A 12,495-nucleotide genomic window follows, 5' to 3' on the forward strand; every position below is an offset into this window, starting at 1 on the left:
CACACATACATACAACCAAAAGATTGTCAATACCAAAACAGTTTACAATATAAGAATCAAGCTTGTCTTTATTGTGGTCGGTAACTATACAAATTGTCATGATTTCAAGAAATAAGAAGAAAATCTAAATGCTAATACCTAAAAGCTATTATGTGAGATGAGGTAAAGTATCATCAAAACAAGACTACGATAATTATTTCATCAAGTTATTCTGCACAACAAATATCTTACTTGGAAATTCTGCCACATCTTTTCTCAACCTTCTTTGCAGGTGCAGCATTATTTTTACTTTTGTATTTCTATGGGAAAAAAATGAAATTTAACAGTAAAAATTACATTTAAAATGTCACTCTGAAAATCAATACTACTTGTAAAGAAATATTAAAGTAATCATCTTTTAAATAATTATGTTAATGAGTTTAAAGGATTTAAATTTTAATTTTTATCACTTACAACTGTGAACAACCTTTAATATTTTATATTTATAACAAAAAAGGTACTTTAGGCAAAATCAACTAAATAACCTGAAATAATAATACCTGAAACAAGCAGAAAACTTACAGAGGGTAATACAGAAAATTAATTTTGGTAGCAGTAATCGAACATAAAGGAGACAAATTTTCACATAGCAGAGACTTGCCGATAATTTGAGTTGAGATTTGCCTGGGGTGCTTAAAGTGAAAAAACTACTAGGTACTTTAAAAAAAACAACTAATAGATACTTTAAAATTATGTTATTTTTCTGTGCATCTACTCAGATGGGTTTTGGGGTAAGACAAAACACCAAAAGACATGACATAGAGAAAAAAACCTAAGCAAAATTTTCGTTTGTTTTTAATTATTTCAGGCCTAACTTTTTCATGACATGATTTTTTTAATTTGGGAGCCAAAAATTTTGCACCCAAAACCATTAACCACTCCCAAATCTAGCCTATATTACCCCCTAACTTATGAAAATAAAAAGTAGCTTCTTTGTTCTAACAGTTGATAATAGTGACAGTCTAGTTACAATTATAATGACATAACAATAAAAAGAATACAACACATATTTGACACTTCTGAAAAGAGATATCTTCTTGTATTATTGCATTTTAAGAACACTGCAAAAAAAAAAGAAAATAAATTTAAACTAATAGTGATTGAACTTCACTTCTTTAAATGTTATACATTCAACATTAGTGATCTAAAAAACTCTTTATTAAAGAAACATTTAAACCACCATACCGTGGTCATCATCAAACTGTTTAAACAGAACTATGGTTAGTGTCTGCTGGCATAACAATGTGTTCTCAGCTTATGTAAAAAAAATATGCATGTGGGTCTATCATTAAAATATTAGATATACTACTGAAATGGAAAGTGTGAATCATTAACCTGAGTAGTCTAATTCACTAAAGAAATACACATTTCCTCTTGACCATCAAAAAAGAAAAATGGACTTCACATGTTCAGATACAAGATTGTCTATTACAAACAGTTTTTCAAACATTTCTGTTAGTAACAAATACCCTACGTATAATGCTTTTGTTTAATTTTTTACATAGTATGCTAATCATGACAGTTTACCAGCAATTTTTCAAGTTTTAAACACAATTTGAAAATTCTACCAATAACAACAGATAATATTTTGTGCTAATTTGCAGCTTTATATCTTAATGCTTTTTTCATTGAATAAACTTTGCAACCATTTCATCTGTCATGCTGTAACCCAAGTTTGCATGTTGTAATATAATATGTTATAATACTTCTTACTTAGATAGTCTTTCACTGACTAATCCAACATATAACTGATAAAGCTTAACAAACATTTAAGCAAGGCTAACTTGCTTTTACAACTCACTAAAATGATTGAACAATGTGCAAACTTTTAACATTTTTTGATTCCTATATAAATACAGATTCACTGTGGTGAGTAAAAGACAACCACCATACATACGATATATAAATTGTTTAACTTTTAAAAAGAACAGTGAAATAGCCTTTTAAGCAGTGGTATATAAAACTAATTTGTATCTATTGACTCACTGAAAAAAAATTACATTTCATTTTCTGTTTACTAATTTAAAAAGCAACCGAAGTGTACCAATGTCATCAATTTTTTGTAAATGCTAACGTTAATCATTTTGTAACTACATGCACTGTCAAAAATATAAAAAAAAAAAATCACATTCAATAAACGTTTCTTCAGAAGAAGAAAAAAAAAAAAAGTACCAATTTGGTGATACAAAATAAGCATACAACAGTCTGGTTTAATACATTCACTCAAGACACAAATAAAATATTAATATGAACTTTTATAAAGCACCAACAAGATCTCATTCACTAAACTACACTGCAATCCATATTGCTAAGCTTGCATGTTTAACTCATGGTTCTTAGAAGTTATCCTTTTGCTGGACAATTTATATATATTCAATTAGATTAAATTAATTACTTTTTTTTTTACATCCATCACCAAATACAATATAAAAATCAATTTTATCAAGTTAGCCTGTCTAAATTACATAATGTGATCTACCATTTTGAACAAATTGCACTAAAAGTCTACAAAAAAAACTCTTGTGGTGATTTCAAGAATAAGTCTATCATGTGGAAGAACACGTGGGGTGATTAGTAATGGTAAAAACACAAAATAGACAATACACAGCAAAGTTAAAATAAAGATGAAATAATTTGTTGAACTCAGAAAGAAGACAAATCTATTACAGATACAACTATTACACTGTGACGTGAAAAATAAAGTAAGCGGATAACTGTATTTAAGTAAAAATTGGAAAATATAAAACAAAGACAAGGCTTCCATGGCTAATCTTGGCTCTCTCAAGATCAGAGCAAATGAGTTTGAAAATGCCAAACTACATTCACATTTCAGCTTCTCTCTGTAACTGGTCAATCAGAAAACTCAAACACAAAAAATCCAGAAGTATCTCTTGTCATTGTGTCAGCCTTAAAGCAGTTTCCTATACATACGATGACAATTAAATGCAGTGTAAACTATGAACACGTGATTACATGCTGGTGTAGTTCATATACACACAAGATAAAGTCTTGTAGTCTTTGTCTTTCCTCACCATTTCCATAATTATTTCCAGTATTGTATGTAAACATATATATATATATATATATGAATTACCAAACTTTTATAATTGGCTAGCTGCCAGAATAAATGGCTACAACTTATGAAGAGGGCAAAGGGACCCCCAGGGGTGACATATAGGAGTAAGACCCCCCCCCCCCCGTCACTCTCAGGGAGGGGCCTAAGGGTATATGTCAGGCTTGGTGATCATTGGTTCTTTTTAACCAAAAAATAGAAATACATATGTCTATTCAAACATCAATATTTCCATATTAATAACTATTAATTAATGCTAATATTTTAACTAATATTTTTTGTAATCTACTCACAAGTATATGAAGGAAATATATTCAGTTTTATAACAAATAACAATCAGAAGTCTCTTGTAAACATATCTTTAGAAAGAATTTTTAGCCCGTTGAATATTTCTTTGTACAATTTCATTTTCTTATCGTCAGGATTAACATCCGAAACGTTTTTACAAAATAATATAAGGTTGTAATTCAGGAAGTATTAGATTTTTCAACTACCTCAGAAAAAATTAACAATTAATTTGAAAAGATTTCCAATTGAAACAGCTAAAAAGTAGAAAATTCTAGCATTAACTTTAAAATTTTTTACATGCTTCATACAAAAATAATTTCATGAATTTTAAATATAACCATAACCATTTTTGAAACATTTGCAATCGTATAATACATACTAAAATTCCAAGTTTCACACCTTTTGTTTCATTGTGTTAAAATGAGGACCCTTTTTTTAACTGTGCTTGTAAGGCTTCCATAGGACTGCAATATTTAAAGAACCTACAGTAAACAAGATACTTAAGGAGAGAAAAATGGGGAGTCTAGGATACAAAGAAGCCTTCTTAACACAAGAGGAGGAAAACTTAGGGTATGTTGAAGATGTAAAAAAAGGAGAAAAAGCTATGACATAAAAAAAAAGACTTATAAACAGAGACTGAAGGTGAAATAGGTTTGGAACAAGAAAAAAGGGTGTGTAAGTATTTTATTACAACAACTATTGGAATGATATAATTAAAAAGTTAAATTATTATAACATGACTTATATTGTAAATATATATAAATGAAATACTATGATAATTCAAAATACTGAAGATACCAACTTTGTTTTTTCTGCACTCTTTTCTACCCATCAATATTATTGGTTCTTTTATTTTGTTTCAAACAATAAATATTATATATTTACAAAAGAAGCTGTATTCTTAAATAAAACTTGAAGAAACAAAATCATTATTTTAAACCAAAAGATGTTCTTCAAAACAATATTGAGCTGAACATATATCGTTAAGAAATTTATTAGTCAAAATGACACCAGTTTGACAAGCTAATTCAAACTGGATCTCTTTGTAAGGCTACCTAAAAAAATAAATACTTAATCTTATTATTAAAGGTCCAGCTATGATTTACAATCTGCTCATTATGTTGATTTATTTCATTCACAGAAAATATGGTTGATGACATGAGAAAAGTAATCTCAAACTAAGAAGCTTGGCATAACACTACTCCAAAATATATATATTCTCTCTACAGTTTACTTCATATATTTCTTCAGTATGATCATATTTGGTTTTAAAATATATTAACGTAACAAGTATTACATAAAAATGTAGTTTAGTTTAATTATGTTACATTTAAGCAGTTCTTTGTTTAGGTATGATCCGTTGCAAATACAAGTGATAAAAACTGTTGTAAATGTGTAAAAAAAGTTATATCATTACACAGAATTAACAAAGCAAGTTTGTTTTAGCTATACTAAGTGATACTCGGGTGAAAAACGGTTCAAAATGTGTGAAAGATTTACCACATTATACATTCTTTACTATGACCTTTTGTAAAAAAACCTGTGAAACATACAGTCTTAGAGGGCTAAAATCAGTTTAAAACATGTAGCTTATAAAACACTTAAGGAGCAATCATTATTTGAAACATGTAATATTTTATATCCAAACAGGATAATATCCTTAACTACTGTTACAATAATTTTTACATTTTAATATGTATATGAAGAATCACTCAGATAACAATCCAAGCATGTAATTTTTAAAACCAGTACAAGACAAAATATGTACGTACTTTCAATAACCACTGATGGTGTCTTTATTAATATCCTATTAAATCTACTGACAAGTTGGTTAACAACCTACCTATACATATAATATGAATGATCTTATTTAACAAAAAATTTAAGTAACACAGGTTTCTTCATGATTTTATATTATGTTTGCATATTATCTTCCAAATACCTATGGTAAACACATTTAAAATAAGCAAAGGCTGTAATTTATGTTAAACGTAAAGTCAAAACACTTTCAGAAAATGTTTACGCTGAACATATGCAACTGAAATTAATATCAAACATTTTGGCAATTAATGGGTCACATACTAAAAATTGACTTTTGGGCAACCTCATTATTTTAAAATTAGATTTTTTATTAAAGAGGTTGATAAAGAGGTGGTATATGCAAGAAACAGAAACAACCACAGCAGCGAAAGGCATCAAAAACAAAAAGACAAGTCTGACTCAAGTAATTTTAACAAATTCTGTTTGGTTTAATGTTTTCATAATGTACGTTTGTTTCTCAAATTGGTCTTTGTTATTTACTGTGTTCTTAAACTTTTTTCATTTTCTTACACTTCTACTAGCACCAGTGTCTGACACAAGCTGAGAATCACTGAAATTGATGCTAGATGTAAGGGACACTCCAGTATATACACAGTTCTAGCTATTTCTTAACCTTTCATGTTTTCTAATAAAAGCAGAATTTTGCAAAGAAGAAAACTATATAATTATAAATAAAATGTTTTCAGCTGAACTTTTTATCATGTATTAATTAAACTGAACATTAATAAGTCATACAGACTTCTGATAATGAAAGTGAGAATCTATATGGATCATTGGACATCAAATTTTAAACATTTTTTTACTATTATGAATAGAATTGGACAAACAAATAAATAATACAACCCTGTCATTAAGAAATGTAAATATATATATATATATATATATTTGCATTTGTGAATTTGGAGTTGTGAAGATGTAATAACATATAAATACAATTTCAAGAAAGTTTTTTTTATTTAAACTGGAAGTCTGTTACAGTATTGTTATTGTAGATAAATAATGAATCAATATCATGGAGTAATAAAAATTATTTGAAACTTGCACAAGAAAATCATTGATAATATTTTCACCTTTAGGATACTCCTTTTTTATTATTATAAGTTGATACAAATTAACAATTATATACCATAGAGTATTTGGTTAAAATACTTACTGGAGTTTTAGCTGAAACACTACTTCCAAGACCACTATCTTCTGTAAACGTGCTGTTTAAAAAATAAAATATTTATTTTGAATACATAGTTTCATAAGCCAACTTAATTTTTCTAACAGGTGATTGACTTAAGGAATCAGTTATCAATGGTAACAGTGGAGATTAGCACTATAGAATAGCTTAAAGAAAAGAGTGAACTAAAACTTTTATTCTTGCTATGGGTGGGGGTCCAAAAGACAGCCTTTAAGAACTCCTTCATGTTAATTTTAATAATTATAGAACTACAAAAATGATAAACATACAGAAACAACAAAAAATGAGTATTATCCCATCCTCATGCATGAATTTTTTTTGCCATGACTGGCTGAGAGAACATCATGTGGAAGTCAAGGCTGTTGTCATGCATGAATGACATCACAGCAGAACCTTGCAGATGACAATTTTTTTACAGCACAGTGAAAACAAGCTGATCCATTTAAACTCAATTTACAAACAACATCAAAAATCTTCCAGAATTCTAGGCAAATTTCATGCTGAAGCTAGACAGGTGCATATTTTAGACATTTATTAGTGCGATCACATGACGATGGGCTGTTACATTTTAAAAATTAAACAATTTCTAAGTCCTACTGATTTATTATTGATTCTTAAAACGAGATCAAAAATCTTCAACAAAATGTTATACTTTAAGATTTACATATGGACTAAATATACTATGCAACAGCACTAACTAATTAGGTTTAGTAAAACTGAAAAGGGAAGAAGGGTGGAGGGTAGAAAACAATTATTGACTAGTGATTTTGGACAACAGTTTATTTGTTGCTCCATAACCAGTTAATAATTGTTTAAAGGCAACAAGATGGTGAAGTTATTAATGTTACAAAACATTATTAGAGAAAACACACAAAGAAAAAGTGAATAAATTGTACAACGCACTAGTATTTTATGTGGGAACCCTTTCCTTTAGACAGAGAATTACAACTAATTTTTATAGTGTCACACAGTTTATCAATATAACATTGTGGAATATTGTTTCATATGTTATGTATGGCTCTACAAATTTCAGGCAATGTTTTTCATTCCCCAGATAGAACCAAATATGTTCATATCGCAACTTAGTAAAGACTAAAATATATCTATGTTCCATTATCTTTTTTACCATCAAATTCACAAGAAGTTTGGGATCACTGTATTATTTGAAGATAAATCCCCTCCTAATGAGTCACGTTCCTCAGGGTGTCATAAGTTTGGTGTATGTGATCACTGACACAACTGACTGAAGTTCAAACCAAGACTTGTACTGAACTCTCACCACGATACATTGCAGATGTTATTAATTGACTATTATACTACTCTCCTCTCCACCATGAAACAAACTGTCATTAATTGTTACCAAACAAATCAAACTTGGTTTTATATGTAAAAAGCTGTACTTCTTCCACTCTGTGGTTTAATGCCCATTTCAACCTTTTGGTTTGGTCAACTCTTCTATGTAGATATTTTCAAAGTTACTTGTCCATTTAAACCATTTCAAAGTGACGTGTATCTTATTGTCCTTGAAGTAACATTTGCAAAGTTGTTGACAAGATTTGCATCCACCCTTCACCTATCTAAGATACTTTGCATCACTTTTTTAAAAATGTTAGTTTTCTACCTCAACAACTTTTGTTATTAACAGCACTAGTTTCACATATCCTATTCATTCTTACACACAGACTCTATAAAAATAGAAAATCTTACCATAATGTTTTGTGTGGAATATTCTTGACCAACCACAACTTCTCTTGTGGATTTTCAGTATTGTGAGCCATTATTTCTATTACCACTGCACAAAGTATGACTACTTGAGGTATTATATGTGTTACACTTTAGTTTGGTTACATAACAACCAATCACAGTGTAAACTATCAATATACATAATTGTACTCTGGTGCAGTTAACTTTCACATAATAAAGATGTAGTAAAAACATTATCATTACTACCAAATGGCAGTCAAGAAATATCACAGTTTATATTCTCAAAGTTCACATGAAAACAAGCTAACTTTTAGCTAACTATTAAAATTACAGCAATTATTGACAAGCAAAGTTTAAATGACCAAAAACAAAGTTTTATAGAAATGGTTTATCAAGAATATTTCAGATATAGATGCCTAATTGTGATTTTCTATGAAAGATACTTGTGATTCACAATAAACTACATTATAAAATCACAACATCTAGTGACTTAAGGTTAACTCTAGTTCGTAATTCAGTAAATCTACTGAAGTCTCATTTAAGAGCCCTGTATAAAATAGGATACAACACTGAAAATATTCTCTCATTCTGAACAGTTTGGACAAACATAAAGATAGTGAGTAAGTAATTTATAAAATATTTAATGTAAGGATACATAAATTATTAGGATGAATGCATTTTCTAATAGATTTTAAACAAAGTTAATATTATGCTAAATTACACATATCATTACATTATGGTTATTAAATTTGTTTATTGTGAGATATTTTTAATGAGATAAAATGAATTATATGCAACCTTTAACTCCCAAACTGAAAAAAAAAACAACAAATGTAAAAGTTCTTAAGAAAACCGAAACAGTCAAATTACAGCTAAAGAATAACAAAATCAGTTACTTTACACAGTTCAAATGTTTAATACTGAAGCACATTTCAATTTTCTCTAATTTTTTTTTTATATTTTACAAGTCCTAAAATTGACAGACCAGTCACAAAAATGTAAAAATACCTCACATAACACAGCCTACAAAACTTGACATATCACACGGTGAAACAAAGTATATATCTCAGACACAACTAAACATAAAAAAACATGGAAAAACAAAAATGCAATTCATATCCAAACCTGAAAACTAACCCATACCATAGACAAATCAACAAACTATGGAATCCTAAAAAAATTACAAACATAACCATGCTACAAGTTTCTAATTTTTACATTTTAGTTAGTTTTATAATAATAAAGAAAACACATGAAAAACAAGAAATACAGTACTTACCTGAGTCTTCTTTTTTATTGCTGTTGACGAAACTTAATCCTACTTTTTTATACTAATGGTACTACAACACTAACTAGTTTTTACTTAGTTAAATAATGCATCTTAGAACACAGAATAATAATAATACGTAGAATGCAGATAATGTCCTTTAACTATTTTAATTTTTATGGCTTTCTAACTACCCAATAAGATCCTTTAAAATTCAGCTAACCTCACGAGAATAAAGTTTTGAACTGAAGGCCAATTCTCTGTACAAAAAACAAAGTAATATAATACGTCATTTGATATATTAAAACTTTGGCTTTCTATTGGTTATCAATTGTATATTGTTAAATGTTAGAGACTGGTATTAACAGTTTGTGAGAGAGAGGATGTTACAGGTGAACATGGCAAAAGGGGGGTCGGATTTTCTAGATTTTTAGGTCTGTAGCCAAATAAAATTGAAGGCTATAAAAATTATGCTTTGCCTGAGTAATAATTATGTTATAGTGAGTAATTTACGTTCAATTCTGTACTTCTCATAGTAGTAGTAAATAAATTAGTGAAGAGGGAAGATCTAGAGAGCAAATGTCACAATTTGCATACTAAGCGAGGCTGAGGATGTTTAAAAAAATATTTCCTTATAAAATTAAAACTTATATAATATTCAAATTTGATTTATTAGCTACATTTGGATGCCAAGTTTATTCTTATACATTGATAAATTTTGAACGTAACTCTGTGAAAGGTTGTGACATGCACACTTTGACCGACTGAATGTGAAAGAGTTAATTAGACAACTAGAAAAGAAAGTTTTTGCTAGAGTTAAAATCTTGATAATACATTCTTTATCAGGCAGGCAACAGCACTGCCTATGTAGGGATGGCTCAGATTGTTCATCAAAATAGGTCATCAGAACCTTACAATACTATACAGTGTTTCCTTTTATAACTATATCTATATGATGACTGAGTCACAAAAGTTCTGGGAATGTCCGTAAATATCATAGCAACAAGTTGAATTTCTTGTTCTTCTTTCTTCTACTTCTTTTTTATTACATGATAACTCAAAAACCAAAACGATGGTGCATACCAATTTTGCTGAGGTGACATAGTTTCAAACGGAGTATCCGCTTTTATAAGTATTATTAATAACTCGTAGTAATTTAAAAAAATTATAATACACTGGAATTATAGTGTAAATTATGTTATCATTATCCCTTGAAGTCAGCTTTCTTACAGAAATTTGGTGTTCCTTCAAAAAGCATAAGTACAGGGTGAAATACAAATTACCAGCCAATAATATATAAACAATAAATATTACAGTTGGAACCTCATTGTATTTAGAAGTTGGTTATGAATACAACCTTCCTATGTCTATTGAAACACTCCATAAAAAAAAAGCAAACAAATAAATAAAAGGTTTTCAAATAAGGAAGTAAATGTAGGGATGGCTAATATCAATCCTTCAAAAATAATGCAAACAAGATTGTAGGGATGGCATTTGTATCATCCCTATACAATAGCACAGAAAAAAGTTATCATATAAATATAACTATTCAATCACAGTTAAATTTAATTTATTCTATTATCTTGTTTGCATTGTTTTTGAAGGATTGATATCAGCCATCCCTACATTTACTTTCTTTTTTTGAAAAGTTTTTTAATTTGTTCATATATTAATCAGCCATTCCAAAAGTGATAATCAAACTCAAGCTAAATTTAATGACAAAAATCTGAAAATAAACTTACTATACATTTTTTGCAATGTTAGTAGTTGTCTCTTCTCTCCTTGATCTATCATTTTTTCCTGTTTAGATTGAAATAAAAATGAACAGGTAGATAGTTACATTTTTCATTAGTAATCAGTTAGGTTCAAAACAGAACAACTAACCTAGAGTTGTAATTTGATGTACTTATGCTTAAAACAGGTAGCATACTGACAGCTATCTTACTATTGTACTGTTTCTATATGTTCTATTGTTTTCAACAATCGCAATAGCCATATACAATTTAAATAAAGTTTATTTTCACTTCATAACAATGTTTATGCATGCTTCCAAAACAAGTAGTTTCTCTAACAAAATACAGTAACACTGCATAAAACTGAGAAATCACTGAGATGTAGTTTAGTAGGATCTGAGTAATGCTTTTATGTTTATTTCTGCACAACCTTGAAGTCAATTGGCCTGTTGAAAACATATACAAAGTTATGAGCTTGCACAATGAAAGTTAAGCATCCTAAGCTTACTTAGCTTGACTTTTAAGACACATCACTATGAACTGTTTATATAAAGAACATTAATCCTGATTGGTATTATTTTTCTGTATCTAGAATTAAAATAATGCAATTACACTTTTATGATATAGAACCTAGTTTACTCTTTGTTAGTCTAAGTTCTTTATCATTCTAGAAATCAGGGGGTCCACAAATCAACAAATTTAATAGTTTGAACCATTTACAGTTATTTTTCTACATAAATAAATCATCCTGTATAGATGTGCAGTTTCTATAAGTGTACAGCCTTGTACTGACAATTATTTTCTATTACACTATTCTTCATGCAACATTTAACAGATGTAACTTAGTCCTTTTCAAAAATTACTGTCTCTCCCTCTCTCTTTGTTTTTTTATTCTTTGACAACAAGATCTAATTTGGAAATAGTTTATAACATTTCACTGTTTCAGCTGACTCAACAAGAAATGTTTATAAGCACTGAAAGAATTTAATGTTACACTTTTGTTGGGCATCACAATAAACAGAGAGTTAGTCTTATTTTATTTCTTATTGGAAAATACTAAAACAGTTACCATATTTTTCGGGGGAAAAAACGCACTTTTTTTACCCCAAAATTTGATGTCAAAATTTGCTTGCGTCCTATACACCGAAGGTATGAATAATATATATGTATATATACGATATACACAAGCCATGTGTAAATATATTTAAATAGGCATGCATAGTTTAGTTCAATTGAATGTGTTATTTATAACAATAGTAGTTTTTTCCCTTTTAAAACGTAACTATTTATAATGCTCCCTGAAAGCAATGAAGATTTTGTAGGTTTTGAACCAAACTAAATAACAGTAAACCTTTTTTTTTATTTATGGTATTTTCTTATGTTT

General features: G+C 28.7%; 1 protein-coding gene across 1 annotated transcript in view; it reads right to left on the bottom strand.

Annotated features, from left to right (window-relative positions):
• Positions 1-12,495, bottom strand: part of LOC111087755 (synaptonemal complex protein 2-like) — a 128,285-nt gene that overhangs the window by 45,389 nt on the left and 70,401 nt on the right. Inside the window, exons 17-19 of the mRNA XM_022395526.1 lie at positions 11,121-11,178; positions 6,375-6,426; positions 232-299 (exon numbers count right to left, since the gene is read on the bottom strand). Of these exons, the coding sequence (XP_022251234.1) occupies positions 232-299; positions 6,375-6,426; positions 11,121-11,178 (178 nt within the window). The remainder of the gene's footprint in view (positions 1-231; positions 300-6,374; positions 6,427-11,120; positions 11,179-12,495) is intronic.

Source organism: Limulus polyphemus, unplaced genomic scaffold (genome assembly GCF_000517525.1).
Source record: "Limulus polyphemus unplaced genomic scaffold, Limulus_polyphemus-2.1.2 Scaffold2586, whole genome shotgun sequence".
Taxonomy (NCBI): domain Eukaryota; kingdom Metazoa; phylum Arthropoda; class Merostomata; order Xiphosura; family Limulidae; genus Limulus; species Limulus polyphemus.